Here is a 24253-nt window from a genome sequence, read left to right on the forward strand (position 1 = left end):
CTCCGGTCCGGGGAAGAAGCTTTCATGGCGATTGAGATAGACTTTGGACGGAGGATGTTTTGCTTACAAGAGCACTTGAACATAATGAACTCAATGGATGGTGGGAGTCGGGACTCGGGAGACATGCAGCCCCCAGCGTGGTCACTGCTGAGTGCATTGTCACGTGTGCTGGTGCTGCTGTTGCAGGCTGGCTGCTAGTCTTGATTGAGGTTGACTCTCTCCCCTATCTCTCTCTCCTTCGTTGAGGTAGACTATGGCTCACTTGCTCTCTCTCTTTCACTCTCTCTTCATTGCCGTTGGAAGTGCATTCAGGGCAGTTCTTGGGCTATGCATGAGCCCATTTGTTTTTTCTACACACTTGGAGCCGTGGTCTTTGTTGACGAGGTGAGGGTGGCATCATCTAGCATTATGGCCCCAGGGCAGCTCTCTCTCTCTCTCTCTCGACTTTGTGCCCAACACCCGGCCCCCTCATCGGCCACGATCACCTCATGAGCTCCGGATCCAGGACATGCTCCACCGCCATCGAGCTACCTTTCCACGTGAAATAGCTTAGGGAGACCTCTCGACCATACTCATTAGCCACATGCTTGATATTTTGGAGAGTGGTATACCATCTACTCGGAGCTGATGTTGCTCTCATGTTTCTATGTTCTTAGTATTCCATGATGAGTTTCCATGGACAGTTTTGTATCACCCTAGTGAGATAGCTATGTTTATGTTTTTCTTTCTGTTTTATTTTCCATTCCATGATGAGATATGCCATGGACATTATTGTATCACTTTGGTCTCATAGGTCCATTGGGTCTTTAGTAGATGCTTAATATGTCTTTCTTTCTTTCTTTCTTCTCTCTCTCTCTCTCACCTTTTGCCGCCGCCCTGTTTCGGCCCTGCTCGTGCCTGTGCGCTGTGCCTTGGTTGCCCTGCGTGCTACTGTACCTTTTGTTGTCGCTCTGTTTTTGCCTAGCTCATGCCTGTGTGTCGGCTACCTCCACCTCCATTATCCGACCCACCCTTACTCGGACCCCCAAGGCAGCAGGGATTCTCTTTGAGCTGCAGAATGTGAAAGGCCTCCCCCTCTCAACTTCGTGCATCGTGCATATGAAGGACACACATGATCATGACTCGGTCCAACAAATGGGATGGATTATAGGGAGATTTAAAGAAAGCGATGGACAAGTTGGATGCCTAAGCAAACGCGAGTTCAGAACCCAACAGCTAGGGAACTCTTAACAGAGATGTGCTAAAGGCCATCAAGGACATCTTGGTGTTCTAGGATGACCAATGGGAAAAAGAGATAGCTGAGCTTCGAGAGGAGATGGCAAAGATGAGGGAACAACATGGCAAGCTGGTGGAAACCCTTGAGTGAGAGATTTCAGCTCTCAAACAAGCCTCCCCAGATGCTCTGATACCAATGTCACATGTGAAAGCTCTGGGATGCTTCTTTCAGCCCTAAACACCATCTAGAACATGCTAATGCAAAAACGCAGACAGAAGGGAGAGTAGAGAGAGAGATAGCTGGAAATTCAGTATATCATATGGTACAAAAAGGTACATCTATCTTGCAGCCATAGGCTGCCTTCCATGAAAAGGTAAATCACCTAAATAAAGCCCTAATTCTGTGACCCAGCCAACAAGGGACTGAATGATCAAAATGATGAGCAACTATGCTTATTTATAGGCTGGATGACATAATAAACTGGCCGACTTCTGGTCGGCCAGCTTCTTGGACAAATATTATGAATATTGCTGCAACCGACTGGACATGCTTATGAAAATGCTGGCTGACAGCCCTCTTTGTCCTCCATTAGTCACATCCCTACCAAAACTAGCAACAATGCTCCAAATTTGTGTTTCTAGTGAGTATTTATCATGTTGCCTCCAGGATTAGCCCTCAAATTAGCATGTACATGTGTGCACATGACAGAAGCCTTATGCAAACAAATGGGAATATTCCTCTTCATGGAAGCCTGGCGCATGGGGAAGGACCCTACAAAGGAGAGGCCTCTCAAAAATTTAAGATGGAGAAAGACGCACAACCTTCTTGCAAAAGAGGGCCACATTGAAAGGAACCAAGATCTACCTTGGAGATGACCTCACACCCATGCAGGTGGAGCACAGATGGGTGGCAATGGTGATTATCATGGAGCGGTGCTCTACATGATGGTGCGCGACCTATGGGACCACACCAGAGATTGCGGTCTGGAATGGAGCTGTGCGGACAGATGTAGGCTTGTTTGAGGACACATTTAGAGGGCGTGACATTATCCTTTACACAGACACACCAGTGCCAGAGGAGCTGGCTATTTTAGGTGAGGGGATATAGATGGGAGATTGTCCACCATCCATAGTGTAGGCACTAGAGGCTCGGGAGGAGTGGCCATACTCTACAGAGAGGAGCTATAGCACGTGATACAGATGATCAGACGGGATGAGGATGCACAATTCATATGGGTGAGGATTAGTTGATAGAGTGCCCATGACATCTACTTTGCGGTGTATTACTTTGCACCATCTACATCCAAATATGCCACCAGTGGGGAGTCCCCATACTTGCCACTATATGATGATATTATGAGATTCTCGAAACTAGGGGATATCCGCCTTGCTGGAGACTTCAATGCCCGTATCTGCTTGTGGAGCATGGGATTTTATTCATCAAAGTGACTTAAAATGTTTATAAGTCGGTGTGTTCACATATTATTAAAGACGGGTTTGACATATTATCATTTTGGGCATCTAAAGGTGGACAAAAGGAGGCGGCTACTTAAAACTTGGCCAACAAGCTTGGGAAAAGCATAAAGTTGATATTTTTGGGCAACTTCACCTATTTTGGGCAAAAGGGGGAAAAGTGTTGCAAATATAGCTAGTTGACTCTATTAAAGAAGGGATTGGGGCTGTTTTTGGTGAGGCGCATCCCTCTGGAGCCTTCTCTCTCTCTCTCTCTCTCTCTCCCCCCCCTCTGCTGGCTGTCTGCAGTTTGTTCTCTCTCCTCTCTTCTGCGCTGGCTGTACAGCAGCTTATGGGCTGTTTTCAGCTGGTCGACTTCTTGCAGGGTAGTCAGATGGCTGGTCGCTTTCTCCTAGAGCCTGACAAGGCTAGTCGACTCAGTTTTTGGCTGATTTATGGAGCTGTTTTTGGGCTGATTTGAGAGCTCTTCTAGTACTATTTATGGCTCTGTTTTGGGGCTGATTTGGCACGGAAGTCGGGGCTGTTTTGGGCTCCGTACCGGGCTTATGGACAGTTTATGAGCTGATTATGGGGCTGTTTTGAGACAGTTTTTCGGATGGTTTTTGGTGCTATGTTTGTATCTTGGCTCTAGATTGAGATTTGGGCAAGAGTTGTGCTGATGCTTTGTGGAAAATTCGGTGTTGTATGCACCCGCACCTTGGTATCGTGTAAAAACTTCTCTCTAAATAAAGTTCCTAGGGGGGGCTGGCTGTTCCGGCTCAGTGCGATGTTATTGTATTATTTATGGTTCTTCCATTGTGTTATCATACTCTGACTGGTATTTTAAGTGTTGGTCTATTGTTCTGGGTCTTCCCTTCTAGTGATAGCTACCCCTTCTGACATGGAGCTAGTACAGTGAACTACTTGATGGGATCTCTTTCCTTGATACCGCTCATTTCAGACTTCACCATCTCGCCCCGCCCCATTGGTGTGGCAAGTGATCATCCCTACCTAGCCTTCTCCCTCACATGCCAGTACACCACTCATCCACCTACCTTACCACGCCGTCACCACTCGAGATACCACTTCTATCACAATCCTCCAGAGATCTGTGTCATGCGGAAGGATTTCCTGGAGCATAATGGATTCACTCATGTAAGAGTTGGTGACTTTAATGAGTGATTAGAGTTGGTGACTCTAAGTCAGTAAGAAGAGTTGGTGACTATGTCTGCATAAACTCATGAAAGAGTTGGTGACTATGTTCAGTGAGTATGTGAACTCATGGAAGGGTTGGTGATCCTGGTGAGTTAGTTGGGGGCATGCAAGGGTAATGACTCTAGTCAGTACAACATTTGGATCCAACACGGGTGGTGCCCATGGTCGCGATAGTTTTGGTGTACAAGATGGCAAGTTGTGAGATTTAATCCAAATGGTCACGCACAAGTATTTTGCTTGTGAAATGCACTTGCATGTGACTTGTTTTGTTTGCTTGGACATTGCATGGTATTTTGCGTGTGAATGTCCACGAGCATCGGGGACGCCTGGACACCCCGTGGACGCATGTGTGCACACCTCTTTGGGACTAAGGCAGTGAATTTTGTGTGTTTTGTAGGTGGTAAGTGTGCACACTCAACCTCATTTAATTATTATTTCTTTATTTACTAAAGTCTATGGTTACAGGTTCATATTCATTAAAGTTTGGGCGGACAAACTTATAATTTACCGGGACCAATTATTAGGCTTGGGCACCCCGGCATGGACCAAAAACCTTGGGGGCTATTTTTGACACCCACGAGTTCCTTTTCTGGGGTTTTGGTGTGTTGAGCAAGCTAGGGCAGCCACAAGAGCTGGTTGACTTCTTCTGTAGTGGGCATATGGGCTGTGGACAGCAGGAAGGAGCTGGCTGACTCTATGTAAAAGATCCTCAGGGATGGTCGATTCACGGAACAAGAGCAATAGGGCTGGTCGGCTGCTGAAAACAGGTTGTAGGGCTGGCTGACAGTGCTCTCTCTCTCTCTCTCTTCTATTGTTGGTCGAGTTTCCCACAAGGCACAGATAGCCAAGCAAGATGCATACTTGCTCCCTAGAGCTGGTCGACTTCCTCTACTGCTCCTCTTTTGGCTGGCTGTGCTGAATTACAGCAAATTTCAGCCATACTTCATGGGTTTCTCTGAGATGGAATAGATACAGGTTGTGCCGAGCTTCAACCTAGCTTCATGAGATGCAAAACGATTGGTCTAAGTGCTGCTTTGGGCTTGTTTGGAGCTGTTGAAATTGCACAATCATGTGGACAGCCGTGAAACTACGGAACAATTGGTGATTGTTAAGCCGAGATTGGTGACCAAGGGCTTGGTTTCACGGGACAGCAGTTGGTGACTGCTTTGGCCTTGGTTGGTGACCGAGGGTTGGCTTTATATGGACAAAAGTTGGTGACTGCTTTTCCCTTGGTTGGTGATCTAGGGTTTGTTTTCTCTATTGGGCAGCTGGTGACTGCTTTGCTTTGGTTGGTGACCATAGTTGTTTGCGAAATAGTCCCGCTCATGAGGTACGTAAAAAACGGTACGGTACGAAACTAATGCGAAACTATTTTTTTTTAATGGCCGTTTTTTTGGGTGACCTTTTTTATGCCAAATTTTTTTCTTCCTGTTTTGTTTTATTGTTTTTTATGGCCGTTTGGGCAATGGGGACTTTCTACTTTGCCACCTTCTCTTGACTTTGCATCTCTAAATGTGTACAAATATCTATTTTTCAAGTGTTTTTTTAAAGTCGATCGTACCTCTATCGAACTTATTTTTCTGAAGTAAAAAGTCTTGTATCGGTATTGTTTTTTTGACCTTTGTCTCGTTTCATACCCTCGTACCATCGTTCCTTCAGAGAACTCTTTGGGTGAACGTGTCTATCAGAATAAAATCTGTCTCGGTCTTGAGCACCTCTAATAGATTCCTTCGCAACTTGTAACATTTCTTGCATATCTTGCAAAAAATTACGTGCTGCATCATGCTGAAGTCTTGAGAATCCTACTGTAATAGGTGATCTAGGTTGAAAACCATACATAAGCATGAAAGAACTAAAACCTGTACTCGTATGCTTAGTACTGTTATAAGCAAATTCTAACATAGGAAGATAATCCTCCCATGAACTCTGTCTTTTGGATACATATGTTCGAAGTATATCCTCCACCAAAATCTGATTTACTCTTTCAGTCTGGCCATCAGATTGAGGATGATCCGAGGAACTCAAATTCAAAGTTGTTTCCAACTTCTCCAAAAACAAGTTTCCAAAAATCACTCGTAAACTTAGAGTCCCTATCCCTGCAGCCTGAATGGTAGGCTGTTCAGTCATTGAGTCTTGGTTAATCTCCCGTCCTGGATTTTCTGCCAAAATGGACCAAAATAACTATCAGTCCTGCAAAGTCCTCTCAATGATTGAAATAAGTCAGTAGAAATCTCAGTGAACGACAAAGTATTCACCTCTCTAATTCGACTAAGCGCATCTGCAACAATATTCATGGACCCTTTCCGATAACGGATCTCAAAATCAAAATCTTGCATTAACTTAGCCCAACGAGCTTTCCGTCCTCTCAAATCATCCGCATCACACACATACTTGATTGACTGATGATCAGTCAATACCGCCATATAAATAATGTCTCCAAACCTTGAGAGCATGAATCACAGCATAAAGCTCCTTCTTAAGGGTTGGCCAACGAGATTGAGTGTCGTCTAGCTTTTTACTTTCAAAAGCAACCGGTCTATCATCTTGAAATAGAGTAGTCCCGATGGCACAGTCGCTGGCATCAGTTTCAAGAACATAAGGCCGACTAGGATCGGGTAATGCTAAGATAGGTGCTTCCTTGACTTTATCTTTCAAAAGTTTGAAGGCCATATCCAAATCGTTATTCCAAGTGATAGGCTGATTTGACTTACGTCCACGACCTTTCAACAAGTCGGTCATCGATAGTGTGAGCTGAGAGTACTCCTGCACAGATTTTCGAAGAAAAACAACAAAATCGAGAAAAGAATGAAGTTGTTTCATTGTTCGCGGTATAGGCCAGTCCATAACCTTCTGAACTCGGTCATAGTCAATGCTCAATCCATCTCTAGTGATCTTGTGTTCCAAGTAAATGATTTCTGTCATAAAAAACTTACATTTACTTAATTTAGCATATAGTCGATTCTGTCTTAAAATAGATAAGACAATCGTGAGGTGTCTAACATGATCCTCAAGAGTACGACTATATCAAAATATCATCCAGGAACACTACCACAAATTTTCCCAAATGTTCACGAAAAAGATCGTTTATTATTTGCTGGAAAGTGGCTGGAGCATTGGTTAACCCAAAAGGTAATACGAGAAACTTGTTCATCATTTGTTGGAAAGTGGCTGGAGCATTGGTTAACCCAAAAGGTAATACGAGAAACTCGTAATGGCCATACCTAGTCCGAAAGGCGGTTCTTTCAACATGCCTTTCATGAATACGTATCTGGTGATAGCCAATACGTAAATATATCTTCGTGAAACATTTCGCTCCTGCTAACCGGTCAATCAGGTCATGTGATCTATAGGGAGAGGATAACGGTTCTTAATTGTCAGCTTGTTCAATCTCTTGTAATCTATACACATTCTCCAGGTGTTGTCCTTCTTTCTCCTAAGCAACACAGGTGCACTCGAAGGTGATTTACTTGGACGGATCTGGCCCATCCTCAAATAATCTTCGAGTTGTTTAGCGAACTCATCTTCCTCAGCTTGGCTCATTCTATAAGGTGGAATACTGACAGGATGAGCACCAGGGATCAAGTCAATACGATGATCTACTGTCCTTTCAGGTGGTAAACCCGATGGAAGTTCTTTAGGAGATACATCTTGAAACGAATCGTATCTTCTGTAATTCTTTGCTTTCAAATACACTTAATTCATTGACATCCATGGAAGGGATGAGAAATGAAGAAAGTGAAATCAATACACAATGGAAAGCGGTATACAAAGAAGAATCCATTATATTACCAAAATCAACTGTATTTACAAGAGGTTCCTGAGAGGGATGTATACAATCACCTAAAATACTATACTGGGTGCTCCCATGCTGAAAAGAAAAAATATGACCAGACCAATCTATCTGGACTTGAAGAGTCTTAAACCACTGAATCCCTAATAACAAGTCTACATGTTCTAGGTGCATAACATAGCATTCTAGAGTATCTTTGTAGTTCTGAATCCGGATTGGTAGCATCTCCACCTTTCGATCCCATACTTGCCTTCCCGTAGGTAGGCGTATCTCATAGGTATGATCGTTGGGTGTCGTATCAAGACTCAATTTCTGCATAAGTTTGTAGTTAACAAAATTGTGTGAGCTGCCAGGGTCTAGAAGAATGTGGATTCTATGGTCATTCACTTCTTCATAAACTCGGAGAAGATCATGCAAGCGAAAAACTTTAGAGTTGAACAGACAATCAGAACATGTACTAGGGCGAGAAAGTACAGTAACTGACGTACCTGTCAAAGACAACTGGTTACCTGCCTTTGGCTTGGGTCCTGCGTTGGTCTTTGCATCCTTTTGCTTCGGCACTCGTTACACATGTGTCCTTTTTCTTCGTAGATAAAACAACCTCCCTTCTTCTTGAGCTTTAAAGCCTTAAGGAGTCGTTTCTTCTTCGCTGGTGTTGAACTTGAATTCTTCGAAGGTTGGTCCGAAGACTTTCCTTCAGTCGTGTTAGCCATAGGTGCAGAGAACTTTCTTTTATGCTTGTTCCCCTGCTCGGTAACGGGTTTAGACTTGGAAGAGACCATTGTATCGTCATAGATACGAGCTGAATGAATGGCCTCGTCCAATGTTTTGCATTTGTTATTTTTAACCTGTAAACAGTATGAGTCTGGTAAACCAGCTACGAAGAATCCCAAAAGAGTAGTGGGATCCATCTTTGTAGCTTTCATCTGTAAGTCTCTAAACTTCTGGAGGTAGACCTCATAAGTGAGGTGCTACGAGGTCATGGGGTCAAAGCGGTAAACCGGGCAACAACATCATAATCATCCTCTTTCTTGAGGAATTCCTTCTTGAAGACGTCTTCAAATTGCCCAAGTCGTTGGCTTAGGGTTGAGTTCCTTCCACCAAAGCAAAGCTTTGCCTGAGAGGAAACCTACTGCTAACTGGATCTTTTTTCCATCATCATATGGATGAAACTGAAAATGGGCCTGTCACTTATGTAGCCAAGTGTCCACGATCTCCTTGGTACGTTGCTTTTGCTCGCCCCTGAACGGTTCCGGAGTAACGTTGGGGCCTAAAGCAGAGGCAAAGGTATCCATACCCGAAAGAGTAGATAGCCATGCTGGCCGACTACTGCCTACCGGCAATTAGTGCTGGCCGACAGCCTGTGGTGATGCTCTTATTATGGCCGACAGCCTGTTGTGAGGCTTTAATGTACTTGATGAATTCTCCAAGTGGGTAAGAGGACTGACACATGCAGACTCTCTATGGCTGTGGAGACTGACCTACGTAGCTCATGCCTGACATGTCCCGGACGGGGGCTCACAATGGGGCCACAACATATGACAAAATATTCCTAAAAAGATAAATCCTACTGATGAATGATGCACTGATGTAGAGCCAGTGTGTCACATAGCACTCCAGTGTAGGTGCACGTGACACTATCCTTCACCCCATTACAATCACTGTCTTCAAGCATAACCTCTCTCATTAGGATAGACACGTTTGTAACACATTTAAACCACTCTGGAATAGATCATGGCCTCTTGCTGCAAAATGTATAAATTTCCTTATGATTGGAGGCTATTGTGGCTTCATGTTTTCTAGCATAGTAAGGAATGGGCATGAGAATCTTTTTTACTGTGTGTAGTTCAAGCCTTGGTGTTCGGAGCATGAGCCTTGTTTATGACCCAGGACATCCCCCAGGGTCATGGTGGTCATGGCTTCTTATAATATGGCCTTTTGCTTACATGCAACAGCAGCCTTGTTTTTCATAACCCTTTCCATCATTGGTTGACTTACTTGCTTGGATGTTTTTAAATTTATCATTGTTCTAGTCTTGTACCTTAGAACTTAAGGCACTTTTCTGTTTGTAGGGAACAGGTCTTTCTGACAAGGAAATGGCTATTTGTGATTCGTTCATCTACATCGCACAATATGGGTGTGGAACTGCATCACTGAATGTCACGGTTGCAGCATCCATAGTGTTGCACCATTTTGCAGGTACATGTATGCCATGTTTTGGTGTTCTAGTAGCTAAGTAAAAGGTTTTAAGTAGGGGTTCCTATGTGAGTGTGCCCTCCACGGAGGAGACCCATTCTTCTAGTGTATGGGTGTGTTATGGTAGGTAAAAGGGGGATTTTTGTCTGTCCGTGTCCATACCATCCATGTCTGTGCCTGTGCTTGTGCTCACGACTGTGGCAGTGTCTGTGTTTATGTGCGAGCCTGTGTTCAGGGTATATTTCCCAATGGCATTTGCATAAAAGCTGAAGTTGCATAAGATTTTGTCCAGTGTGGGCAGGTTTTCCTGAGAGGCAGCGAGACGGTCACAAGTTTGTAGTTGCAGAACGGCCATCGAAGCAAATGCAACGGACCGTTTGCTCCGAGACTCCTGAAATGATTGCTGAAATACGAAGATTAAAGCAAGGTGTTACAGAGGACTGGCTAGATGGAGACCTAGAGGTTCAACAGGATGGTGAAGACATAGGTCCAAATGAAGCGTTTGTATCAATGCCTTCCGAGGCATCAGCAGCATTGATGAGGCTGTTTGAAGGTTAAACCTTGTGGGGTATTTGAGTCATACCCCTCAACAAGTTGTAGGTTAAGGCCACATATTATGTTCCACTTCTGTTAACATGATAAGATTAAGCTGTGAATTAATGTTATGTTATCCAGAACTATTTTCTGATTCGTTGTGTGCATGTATTTAAAATACTATTCACTGCTTTGAGCATGGTTTTTGAAGCATGTGTCCATGGTAAAAAATGAGTGGGACTTAGCCACTTGCCAAAAACAAGAATAGCCTTTTAATGCATCAAGACTTCACGATGTAGAGAAGTGTAAATGGGAAATGGGATAGGAGTGTTACAGGCCCCTCCTTCTGACTTGTAGAGAGAGAGAGAGGTTTTATAAACATCTTCTAATGACCCAATGGGCCTGTGAGACCAAAAATTGTTATATAAGTTCCATGTGTGAACTGAAGATCCTAAACATAGAGATAAAAGTCCCAAAAGAAAAATGGACCGGGTGTTGACTAAGTACTTAACTATTGGTGTGGTGCATGCTCTCTTATTCTTGGATCCATTAATTGTGTCATCCTCATTGGTTGATGTTGCATGCTTATCTTCTAAGATGCTTCCATGTGCTTAAACATGACTCTCTAATTTCATTTAAAACTCAACATGGCATTCTGCAAGTTGAATATATGTTTTGTGTTTGGATTTAAAAGCTTGTAGCCATGCTATTTTGCCACAATGATCTGCATAACATCTCTAGTTTCATGTTATTTTCGTGCCTCTCAGATTTGGGAATGCCTCCATATGCATCTTCCCCAATGTGCATGACTTGAATATGACTTGAATGGTCTTAACATACCTTCATTTAAAATATTTCAACCCCTTGAATACTTTACCTTTATTTGTACAGTGTTTTTTTTAATTTCTTGATGTCCCCAAATACTTGCTCCTATAATTACCCTTTGTGGTGGATGCTTGGACTATACTACCACGTTAGCTTCCATTGATTCAGAAATTATTTTGTATAAACCACCTTCTCTTTGGCCATGTGGTCTTTCTTCTTCATTCTTGTTGATGCATGTTCCCTTTTTGCTTGATGGAGAAACCTATTTTTGCCATTGCACCTTTAGAAAATTTGTTATTTGCAATTTGTGGCACGTGTGGTACACACACTCTTGATTTCCCTCGTGATGACCCATGTTTTGATAGGCAGGTGTATTGTTTTCGAGATAAACCCAATTGCTACCTTTCACCCATGTCACTTGTGTTGTCAACCTTGAGCCATCCAAATGATAGACCCAAGTGACTAAGGAACCCAACAAGATAAGAGTTGGCAATGAAGGGTTCGTTCATTTATGGAAGAAGTTATAGATTTTGGTGCACATACACACACAACATTCCATGGGAAAAATGAGGCACAAATTACAAGTAAACAAAAATCCATTGATGGAGCGTTATTGATTGAATAGAAAGGATATAAGGACACACTTATAGTGATGTAGATAAGTGCATGATGAATGAGATGTTGCAACGAGCGTTTTACACATACGCACTATAGGTGGAGTTGATATAGGTCTCCATCATGGTAAGGTTCTTCAGGTTGGGTATAAACTCGATCAACCAACCAACCACCCAATCAAAGCATTATTAGACTAAGCAAGATACTATGAAAATTGCTGTAGCTTCAAAGTCTATTAGACTCCTTTGGGTTCTTCACCCAAGGGTAGGTTGTCCCAAAAAAATCTCCTTCAAACCTTAATGTAGTTTTATATGGAAAATCAACCCACACCAAACCTATTTGCCATCTATGACCATTTATTCTCCAATGACCACTAATTGGTGTTTAAAATGTAGGGGCTTCTCTTTATAAAGAGGGCCTTAGAAAATAGAGGTAGTCAATACTGCAAGTAGAGGTTGAAGCATTCATTTCCAACATCCCCCTCAACTCTCATCCAAAGGTGTTGAACTACCTCTCACATGCTTAATGAAGATATTGTTATAGAAGATGCAAGCATGGAACACAATATTCTTAATACTCCCTATTAACCTAGTTTTTGTTGCTAGTGCATGTGTTTTTCCTAGGGTTACATCACTAGCCATGAGAGTGGCTACATTGCTATGGTACAAGGCCTAAGGTGGTCCATGGGGCCTACCTTTCCCTCTCTCTTCTAGCTATCACCCCTTAGAAGATCATGTATCTAAGATTGGTGATTCCACTATGAGACTTCTTAATCCTAGTCCAACGACTCCACTCATCATCAATTCCCACCTATCCCTATCTCGACTAAACAATAAATATTCCATCCTTGAGATCTTTTCCACGTAAGTGCCTAGTTCCCCATATAGTTCTTGACTATGAGAGGAGGCTAGTTCAAGTCTCTTGATCCCCATGTGTGCTTGAACTGGTGTGATGAAAGAAATGGGGTGTGGAAGAAGGTGATTTGGGGGTGGCAAGTTGGGGTGCAAGCCAATATGCAAGTTGGTGGAAACCAATAGGGCTATTTAAGGGAACACTCTACCAAGCTTCCATCAATCCCTACACCTACTTAAGCTAGTTTCTTAATCTTCACTGCTAATCTCTCACAACTCATTAGCTCCACACATTTTCCATTCCGATGCGTCACTCACTCAAAAAGAGGCTACAAGGAAGAGTGTTTACCTTATTATTAAAAAGAAATTCTATGCATTGTTTTCACACATTACATATTGCTTTAATCTCAAGTTATAGCAATAAATTCTTTATAGAACAAATAAACAAGAGCTTATATGAGAGATAGAGAACTCCTTACTTCCATGAAAGTTTTAAAACAACAAGAGGGAAATAGGAAGATGAGTCCTCAAGTAAGTTTATGCATGCAAAGTTCCTAAGATTTTAGAGAAATTGGCTTATATAGAAATTGATAAGATAAGTTAAGGGCTTTTCACACTTTTCCTTAAACTCACTTATACCTCAATATCTTACTATTAAGAAAAGAGTGTTAACATAGGCATACTCACTAGCATACTCTTGTGCCATCTTGGGCCCTACTCTATAACTCTATATCAAAAATTTGAGTGCTAAATTGTAGAAATCTTTCCAATTGAGACTTATCATCCTATAAAACACAAATGATAACATAAATAATATTTAGATTACCCAAACTATCAATTGGACATCCATCAAGATAGTGGAATGGTGTTAACTTGGTCAAGCATGTCCTTGGGACAACAAGCCAATTTCTCTTGGTGCTCCTATTTCTCTTTCTATTGCTTTCACTTCTTATTGGTAATGCATATGAGAAGTGTATCATGGATATATGAAGATCTTTCTAGCGGTGAGGCAAAGGTGTGTTGATTTATTAATCCGCCTTTCAAATCTCATAATAGATGTGATAGAAAGGCCCTACATATTGGAAGCTCAAAAGTAGAGGCATTGATTATTGGGAGGAAGGGGTGCTAGGTCAATTAAATTCAACACTAAGGGACCATAAACACTCTTATTAAGGTACATTAGCATTTCATAAATTTTATAAAAGAGTGTGTAATTAAGTACCATGTCTTAGAAAAGGCAGGAAGGACATTATAAAGACTCTTATCAAGGTACATTGGCATTTCATAAATCGTATAAAGGAATTTGTAATTAAGTACAATGTCTTCGACAAGGCGATAGGAACATTATAAAATTTGTCAATAAAGTTGACAAGTGCCTCTTGATTGCTAGTTAGAGTTGTGTGCATGGCCTTGGGGATGTGCGAGATCTGCTTTGTTGAGATTTATCTTTGATTGGCAAAATCCTTCCAAGTCCTACAACATGAAATGTCATTGTCGTAAGTTGGCTTGATGCACATCACTTTGGGTGCATGGCAATAGTTGTTTTAGTACTTGGAATGCTTAAGGAAGGGAATGTAGCAAGATGGTGTGGGCCCTTATAGTTGTTTTAGTACTTGGAATGCTTAAGGAAGGGAATGTAGCAAGATGGTGTGGACCCTTATTAACCTTTGTAATAACCTACAAAGGCTTATCCCTACTTTCATATCCACTTCTTTGTTTTAGTACTTGGCATGCTTAAGGAAGGGAATATAGCATTTACTTTCTACATAAGACCTTGGTGTTACAATTCATTATGGATGCAATCCACTTAAAAGTGTTGGAAGAAGAGTTTGAGCTTATCCTTGTTCCAAGGACAAGCATGTTCATCCCATTACCAATCTAGCTCTAGGAGTGGGCCCTCAAGATTAAAGCTTTCACAATCCTCCATCACAATTGTCCACCTTTAAAAGCTCCAAGAATCCACTAAAGGCAAGTGATGTCATGAAATCAAACAATTGTGATGACTCTATGTCCTTGATGAGCACGTGAAGATACAAGATCTAGTAGCCTATGAGATCAAGATAGAAAATGAAATTCTACATATCGGTAGCATTGAACATATTGGGCCATGACTGGAATTTCTTAACCTACTCCACAAGAAGGTGGACCTAATGCTTCTTAAACTAAATCCTTGACCTCAAATGATTAATAAAGGATCATGATAAAATATGTATCATGGCCTTGAGCTCATCCAACTTTTGATAGCACTTTGCCTCCAATTGGTTGCACTAATCCTTGTATTCCTTTTGGAAGGCATTGAGATCTTTTGAGTGCCTTTTAATTGTGTAGGTGTGTAAATAATTCTCTCTTTTTACTTGCTCTTTGATACCTTCTATTTCCTCATCCGTAGCATTGAGTTGTCCTCCTTGATTCTACCACATCTCATATGATAATGCTTGTTGTATGCCATGCTAGGGCTCCTCTTGCATAGACTGCACCTCCAAGTATTTTGAAATCATTCTACATTGATTCTACATTGAGGCATCACCGCGAGGGGGTCCTCTTGCATGGATTGTGCCTCCAAGTATTTTGAAATCATTCTACATTGAGGCATCAACCAAGGGGGTCCTCTTGCATGGACTGTGCCTCCAAGTATTTTGAAATCATTCTACATTGATTCTACATTGAGGCATCACCTAGGAGGGTTGGCATTCAAGATACACGTTGAGGGTGCAATGATAGTTGCCACATTCTTAAGCTTGATATAATCAAGCTCTTTTTCTCTACCAACTTAGACTTTTATTAAAGTAAATCTTGGGCTTGTGCGTGACCTTGTCTTTTCTACATTTCACCATGGTAACATATGTGTAACGTATTGCTTAATTTGAAGAAAATATTGTTAGATGGAGAAAATGGTGAATGCACAATCAATTTATCACCACATGGCATGGGAAGTTGCATCTACATGAGTGTGCATTCCTAAAAGTGATTATCACCTCAAACAACCATAAATGTATATCATGATTGGCTACTACTTATTGCATAATTGAAAGGGCTAAGAAAATTATGCAAAGAGTTGTAAGGGAACTTAACTATTGTGGAAGTTGTGATTATGTCACATGGGTCATGGTTGTTGCAATATGTACTCTCAATACAATCATGCTTAGTAGGATATACTATGGGATTTCTCTAAAGATCAAGGTAAATTGGTGTTGTGGGTGAGGTTCAAGTTTACGCCTTGCCATATAGGAGTGTTGATTTGGTAAGGACAATGGAGTAGCGACTTACATGATAACCATGTGCAATTTTGGGGACACCCTTAGATGTAAAGTAAAAAATAGTTCAAGATATGGAGGTATTTCTTGAGAAGATAGTGATCTTGAGATGCTTTTATGCAAAAGATTGGCTTTAGATTTTGGGTGTAAGATACTTGTCAATTATTGATAAGATCAACAAGGTCACAAATAAATTGGTAATCTCTTTAACACTTCTTTCAACCAATCGAAATCGTAGATTTGACACCAACATATGATGTTTGCACACTCAAGTGCTTGGGCTAGTTATAACAAAGAGCGACATGGATTATTATGAGCACCTTTTTCAAGATTGGAACCTCCATGGTAGTCAATACAATGCTAATGTGGCCATCAAGTCTCCCAATTGTGATCTTAACTTAGTTGTATTGCAGTTATCTTTTCAGAGTAATTCAAGCATCTTTAGTCTTCTTCATAACTGACCAATATTTTGTTGATTGTTTGAGTAGTGTATCTAAAGTAGCCTGGAACTTCAATGTTTTGTTCATTGGTTCCTTTTGCAAGACTATTGCTTGTCGGGGTGACTTTAGGTTGTCCCAATGACACCCGTGTCTATTGTCATGATGTTATGACTTGCTCGAATCAATGCGTATTTGCGCTGAACATCATTTCTTGTAGGGACATCCAACCATACCATGATAGAATCTTCCAAAGGAACCATGGGTGTTTCGGTTATTGTTTTAGTTTCAGATCTTGTGTCTGTTTCATATTCCCATTCACTTTCATCCTCTGTTTGGGTCTCAGCTTTTTCAAGAGTACCCAATGCGTACAATGGCACACTTGGCCCTCTCTGACAATTCTTAATGAGGGCTGTTTGGAAATTTACAAATCCTCATAGTCTTGGTTTATGTAGTTCGTTATGTCCTTGTATAACTCAGGTTGAGCCATTAAAGGTGCAAGTGTTGATATGATGCTGGCTTTATCATGAGAGAAGAGCATTCCTCCGAATAAGGTTTTGAGAGATTGTTTTAATCATGTAAGGGAATTATCGAATTTCGTACGTGCTTTCTCAGGCCTATAGTTCGTACAATCTACCTCAAATGACTCTTCTGTAGGAGAGTGTGTCTTCCTCTTAAAAGGGAAAGCGGTACTCCTCTAGCTTTTGTATCTTGGTTGCTGTTTTACTTTTGGCATTATGAGGCTCAATAAATGTTATCTACAGACTCTTTTTCCTTGTCTTTTACTTTGACCTTGGTTTCGAGAGTTTTTTGTCCCTTGTCTTTCTTAGGTTTAGAAGGTTTTGTTTTCTCTTTTGGGTTCTGTTTTAAAGCATGTTCTTCTACCCATGTTGAGGTATTGTCTTTTGCGTTTTTTGATTGTTTGTCGTGCCTTGGCTTGTAAACGTGTAAGCACATTCAATGGCACTGTGGCCAATTGCCCATTTTGTACACTTAAAATGTTAAGAATTGTATTTTGTGAGACAAGTTGCATTCAAGTAACTCGTCTTGGGTAATCTTGGAACATGTGATCAATGCCACATCGTTCACACATGGGTCGCAAGGTGTCAGTGACTATGGGCATGGAAGTATTCCAAACTGTGGAGTCTACCACCTTGTGAGGTCCACGACAATAGAAACACTGAAGTGTCTGATTAACTGCTTCCTGTGATCAATTTCTACCCTTTGGATAGTTTCTGTTTGGTGCATGGAAGATGGAGGTTTTGAGTCCCCATTGTGGATGAAGTGGGACACTTTTTAGTATCATGGTCAAAGGTTTTACAATATATGCAGTATAGAAAAACAGGTACTTTGTATGTACAATGAGGATTGGGATGGTCGTAGAATTGATTGCATTCAACACAAGGCATTTCGCTTGTCACTTTTATAGGTATTAAGGATGTTCGATTTTGAAGGTTTACATTTTCTCTTACAGATTTTGCCTGTAAGGTTTTAAGCAAGTAGATTTATTTTTATTTCGAAAGTGTTATTCACCTTAAAATTGAATTTATGCATAAATAGATGCATAAACGGATTTTTATAAAAGTGTTATTTTCCACTGAAGTTGTTCTTATGCATAAATAGATGCGTAAAGAATCTTTATATCAAAAATAAGAATTCTCTTACATTCTATAAATAGATGTGATAAGATGTGATATGAATCAGATAGATGGGAATGAATGGATGGATGGATGTGATGAGAATAGAAGTGACGAGAATGAGAGGTAAATAGATGTGATGAGATGGGATGTGAATCAGATAGATGAGAAAGAATGGATACGAATCAGATAGATGAGAAAGAATGGATGGATGGATGTGATGAGTGATGAAATTCATACAAATTGATATTCAGACTGAAATTCATAAATTAATAATTGGGTCTTCAGATGGAAGTACTGCAATTGCATGGAATCCTTGACTTGCTTGAGGCTTAGACATGATGGTATTTGCCTTATAATTCCAAGGACCGTGACTACCCATATATACCTAGGGTATAACTGCAGCTCTTTACTGGCAGTATATACGAGTAAATCTAAGACCTTGAAATTATAAGCAAAAATGCTATCCAGATGATGAATTCGAATGTGGTTGATATGATTTTACAATTCTGGTTGAGAAGTGATGAGTTGATTTGGATTCTGATTGAAAAATGATGATTCTTGAATTTTGGTTGAAAGGTGATAAGTTGAACAAAACCACAATGAGGATGAATGGGAGAACCCCAGTAATGATGTTAATAACTGGAACATCGATAATGACTTCAGCAAATCACTACGAGATTAGTGGATTGTGCTGACAGATTGCTGCTATTTGACCTTTGACCTAGTGGCTCAAATTAAGGGGTGCTTTCTCCAAACAAGCATTATGCATACCTATAACTCCTTTTCTGTACACATCTTGTACTACCCACATTAGCTTAGGTATTTCACATTACATCTGGCCACCAAGGACCCACCTTTGTAATGGAAGTTGGCCACATAAAAATGATTATACATATTAATTATGTGCACTTAGGTGCGTTGCTATTTTACTAGCACGTGCATTAGAGGAATTTTGGTTATTTTACACTTAGTGTGTGAATAAGCTTTAGTGCTTGAGTTATTTTTGTAAAAGTGAAAAAGAAAATTCCTATTTTGTATGTACAACTATTATTGGCTCCTTGGGCTATATTTTGAATACAATTCTAAAAAATACTCATGTCATGAAAGTGGGAGTTACACGCATGGGGGGGAGATTGCACCCAATAGTGTGTCAATGGTGATGTTTACTCTATTTCATGCTTTTATGTTATGCTTTAATCTTGTCAATTTGATTCTAGTCTATTCTTTGATCTTTTAACATGTATGTGAGCTTGATTAATTCTTCAAGAGGTACTAAAGATGTCATGACATTACATGTGTGAGTGCTTAAGTGTGTGTGGGTGAATGAGTTGAGCTGCTTGCTGATAAAAGACTGATATTAATGAAAGAGCACACACACAAGAGAGCAAACCCTAATTCATTAGTGTAACCTTAACCATAGAGGGAAGCCATATCCTATTTCACACAATGCATAATAGAAGAAGTCTACACACCACACACTACATGTGCTACGTTCACACACCAAATAACCCAAATGTTTTTGAGTGTGTGGACCACTAATTAACCATGCCAAGTCACATCAATATAGATCTTTAGATTCATAAGTGTGCTATTACAATAATTGTGATGATGATAAACCAAGTGAGATGTTGATGTTCAAGCATATTGAGGATTTATCTTTTTCACTAGAAGGATTTTTATATCCAAAAATATCTCAATTTTGAATTACCTCCCCCTCTAGACATTTTCCCTCTCCAAGCCAAAACAGGGTAAAACAGGATCTTTCTTTTATTTCAGAGAGGAGAATAATTATAAGATCAGAAGGGGAGGTTCTTACACCTGCACACCTCAAAAGCTGGAGGGAGGAATCTTACATCCTACCCCACTTAAAAAACGTGAGATGTCCTCATCTCGTAAACTGGAGGACAACTCTTTCCCTTAAGATCCAGCTGATTCTGGGGTTCCTTATAGCCTGGTGAACCCAACAGAATCCTCGGATAAAGATCCTTTATATAGAACTCATCATCAGATAATGATTCTTTCAGATCATATCATTCATATCCTTAACACAATAATGGTCCATTAGACCGAAATTTCCATCTGAACATTCCTCCATGGGAATTTCAATTATACGGGTTTTTAATTTGTCATCCCTTAACTTGATCCACTAGGTCAAGTGTTAACAGTAGCAATCTGTCAGGCACAATCCACTAATCTCATAGTGATTTGCTGAAGTCATTATCGTCATTCCAGTTATGAACATCATCACAGGGACTCGTCCCATTCATCCTCATTGTGGTTTTGCTCAGATTATTGCTTTTCAACCAAAATTCAGGAATCATCATTTTTTCAATTAGAATCCAATTCAACTCATTAGTTCTCAACCAGAATTTTAAAATTATATCAACCACATTCGAATTCATTATGTGGATAGCATTTTTATAATTTCAAGGTCTTAGATTTACTCGTATATACTGCCAATAAAGAGCTGCAGTTATACCCTCGATATATACGGGTAGTCACGGTCCTTGGAATTTTAAGGTAAATACCATCATATCTAGGCCTCAAGCAAGTCAGGGATTCCATACAATTGTGGTACTTCCTTTTGAAGACCCAATTATCTATTTATGAATCTTCATTCTGAATATCAATTTGTAGGAATTTCATCCCACAATTATAACTTTTTACTGCTACTTCATAAAATTTTGACATTTCTGGTTTCTCAGTTAATCCACTTTAGCGAAATTGCTCTGATACCAGCAGGCTGAAAGATCCTTGTCCCCTCTGCGTAACGAATTTAGGGGTGCCAGTAGCGGAAGTCGCACTTCTTGCACGAGGCAGGGTCCCTCACTCGGGGCCTCGCCCCCATGGATATCCAGACAAGAGACTAATCCCTCGGTTCTTCCAAAATCGAACCCAGAAAAACTTCCCTCGCCCTGGAAAGCACGGGCGATTCCTCCAGGATATTTTTACTCTGAGGTAGTCAAGAGCCTTAACAAACTGAACTGATCTGACCGAACCCATAAGTATCATAGTCAGATCAAGGAAAAGACTTGCACTTGGATCATAGAGACCAACACTTTTTTCCTCATTGAGAGGCACAGCCATTGATTCTTTTCCATAGGACAATTTTTATCTAGGATTTACTTCATCGTACCATAACAGAATTGAGTCTCATTTTAGGGATCCATCAGTCTAGCCCCATCCAGTCCCATCCAGTCCCGTGGGCTAGCCAACCGCCTAACCACTGTAGTGATGGGATCCATTTAAGAATTTGGTTAGGTTTTGTCCCGGGTACCAGGGAAAAGAGATCCCAGGCCCCCTAGCCGGATATTCATGCAATCTTAAAACTAGTCACGCCACTTATACACCCAATATGAAATTGCCTTTTTCACAGACTCAGCTGTCTTTAAAACAATCATTTAATGAAACTATAGTATCTTTGATCATAATCCTCCAAAATTAATTCGGTTGAATCCTAATTTTTAATTTTTCCTTCATCGGTGTACTTATGGCATCATTGGCAACTAGAACGCTCACCACCTGTCCACTTAGGGGCCTTTTCAATAGTTCCTAGCTCATAGTACCCGGCAACATATTCACTTATAAAAATCAAAATGGAATCTCCGTCGAAGATCAGCAAGATCAACCAACAGATCCATATAAAAGTGTCAGAGACTCATCCGTTGAGGACCAGCAAGGTCAATCAACCAGATCCATGCCCGAATTCAGAAAACAACTCTTACTCCTTGTTCCAATATCTTCCACGATGTACATGTGGGTATCTTCGGCGACTTAGAGCCCGAGCACCGTATGGTCAGCACCCTCTAGGATCCTTCGCAGGTCACCTAGCGCTTCACTCATAGGCCGCTTCCTTAGTCCCTCATCCACCGTACCAGAATCTCACCATTTAAATCGAACCGAGGTTGGTCAAGACCTCGGCCGACCTTGCTACGCGAGATGTCCTCCGTTGACTCTCCGTCTCAGCTGATGCAACTTTAACAGATAGGTGTCCACGACCTCATTCACAAGGTCAAAATGCTTCCCTAGTATTTTTGACATAAAACAGTCATTTAAAAATAGGTCATAAATACAGTTTCTATAACGAACTCTCGTCTTTCCACATTGTTCCACATCAATCCTCATTTATTTGATATGTATTCCCATTCTCATCACATCATTTTCCATCTCATCACATCTTTTCTCATTTATCCGCATAAGATCTCATCCACTCGCATCTACCCATATCCACATCTCATCACATCTCATTCATTTACATCACATATCACATCTATCCCAATTTACATCACATCTCATTCACTCACATCCCGATTCACATCACATCACATCTATTCACGTCCATCACATTCATTTACATCACATCCATTTACATCCATCACATCACATTCATTTACATCCATCACATCACATTCATTCATATCCATCACATTCATTCATTCTCATAACCATTCCATCACATTCATTCATTCATATCCATCACATTCATTCATATCCATCACATTCATTCATTCATATCCGCCACATTCATTCTCATAACCATCCCATCACATTCATTTACATCCATCACATCACATTCATTCATATCCATCACATTCATTCATTCATATCCGCCACATTCTCATAACCATCCCATCACATGCATTCTATCCACATTATATCACATCACTTCTATTTACATCATATCTCATTCATACACATCTCATCTCATTCATCCACATCTCATCTCATTCATCCACATCCATCCAATTGTTCACATGTATGACTACTCACATCTATCCATACATTCATATCTATCACTTCACATCCACATATATTCATGTCACATCACATTCTTTCACATACACATCCACATCCATTCTTCTCTTTCACATTCACATCCATTCTTCACATACACATCCATATCCATTCTTCACATACACATTCACATCCATTCTTCACATACACATCCACATCCATCCATTCATTCACATCTATCTGATTCACATCACATCTCGTCACATCTATTCACATCATATCTCATTTCTATGCAAGTTTTCAGTTTGATTTTCTTTTGAATACAAGGAGTATTTCTTTAATCAGTATCTCCAAAACTTCTTGATCGGAATTCTGAATTTCATACCAGAATTCCTCGAATTCTATAACCTTGATCCAGAGATCAAATCGAAGGGTTTCAAACTTAGTTTCAGATTTGGCGGGAGTTTTGAGTGTATTTTTCTAAACTGGTCGCACCTTCTTTCCTCGAGACTGATGAAAGAGTTTGGTCTTGGTCTTGGTCATAGTTTGATTCAAGGTTCGAGTGGGATAAGATTTTTCGAGTTATCTTTCTCGAAAAGGTTTGCTCTTAGAGTATTTAATTATTCATTTATCAAATACTCATAGAATTTAAACATAGAATTTAAGAGAATTCTAATTTTGATATAAAAATTCTTTATGATGCATAAAAATCAACTTCAGTGGAAATAACTCTTTTATGAAAAAAATCCTTTTATGCATCTATTTATGCATAAAATCAAATTTAATAGGAATAACACTTTTAAAATAAAAGGAATTTCTTTATGCATCTTTCTATGCATAAAAATTAATTTTTATAAAAATAACGCTTTTATAATAAAAAAATTCCTTTATGCATCTTTCTATGCATAAAAATCAAATTTAATAAGAATAACACTTTTGTAATAAAAAAATTCCTTTATGCATCTTTCTATGCATAAAAGTCAAATTTAATGAGAATAACACTTTTGTAATTAAAAAAATTCCTTTATGCATCTTTCTATAAAAATCAAATTTAATGAGAATAACACTTTTGTAATTTAAAAAAATTCCTTTATGCATCTTTCTATGCATAAAAATCAAATTTAATGAGAATAACACTTTTGTAATAAAAAAATTCCTTTATGCATCTTTCTATGCATAAAAATCAAATTTAATGAGAATAACACTTTTGTAATAAAAAATTTCCTTTATGCATCTTTCTATGCATAGAAATCAATTTTTATGAGAATAACGCTTTTGTAATTTACAAAAAATTTCTTGATGCATCTTTCTATGCATAAAAATCAATTTTAATGAGAATAACACTTTTGTAATAAAAAATTTCCTTTATGCATATTTTTATGCATAGAAATCAATTTTATGAGAATAACACTTTTGTAATAAAAACAAATTTCTTTATGCATCTTTCTATGCACAAAAATCAATTTTAATGAGAATAACACTTTTGTAATAAAGA

At 39.9% G+C, this 24253-nt stretch overlaps 1 protein-coding gene across 1 annotated transcript in view; it reads left to right on the top strand.

Annotated features, from left to right (window-relative positions):
• LOC147634875 (tRNA/rRNA methyltransferase (SpoU) family protein) overlaps positions 1-10556 on the top strand; it is an 11506-nt gene extending 950 nt beyond the window's left edge. Inside the window, exons 3-4 of the mRNA XM_086804089.1 lie at positions 9745-9871; positions 10161-10556. Coding sequence (XP_086660215.1) covers positions 9745-9871; positions 10161-10426 — 393 coding nt within the window. The 3' untranslated portion in view covers positions 10427-10556. The remainder of the gene's footprint in view (positions 1-9744; positions 9872-10160) is intronic.
• Positions 10557-24253: the final 13697 nt, after the last annotated feature.

This window comes from Cibotium barometz, chromosome 10 (assembly GCF_041138505.1).
Source record: "Cibotium barometz isolate CiBa-2024 chromosome 10, ASM4113850v1, whole genome shotgun sequence".
Taxonomy (NCBI): domain Eukaryota; kingdom Viridiplantae; phylum Streptophyta; class Polypodiopsida; order Cyatheales; family Cibotiaceae; genus Cibotium; species Cibotium barometz.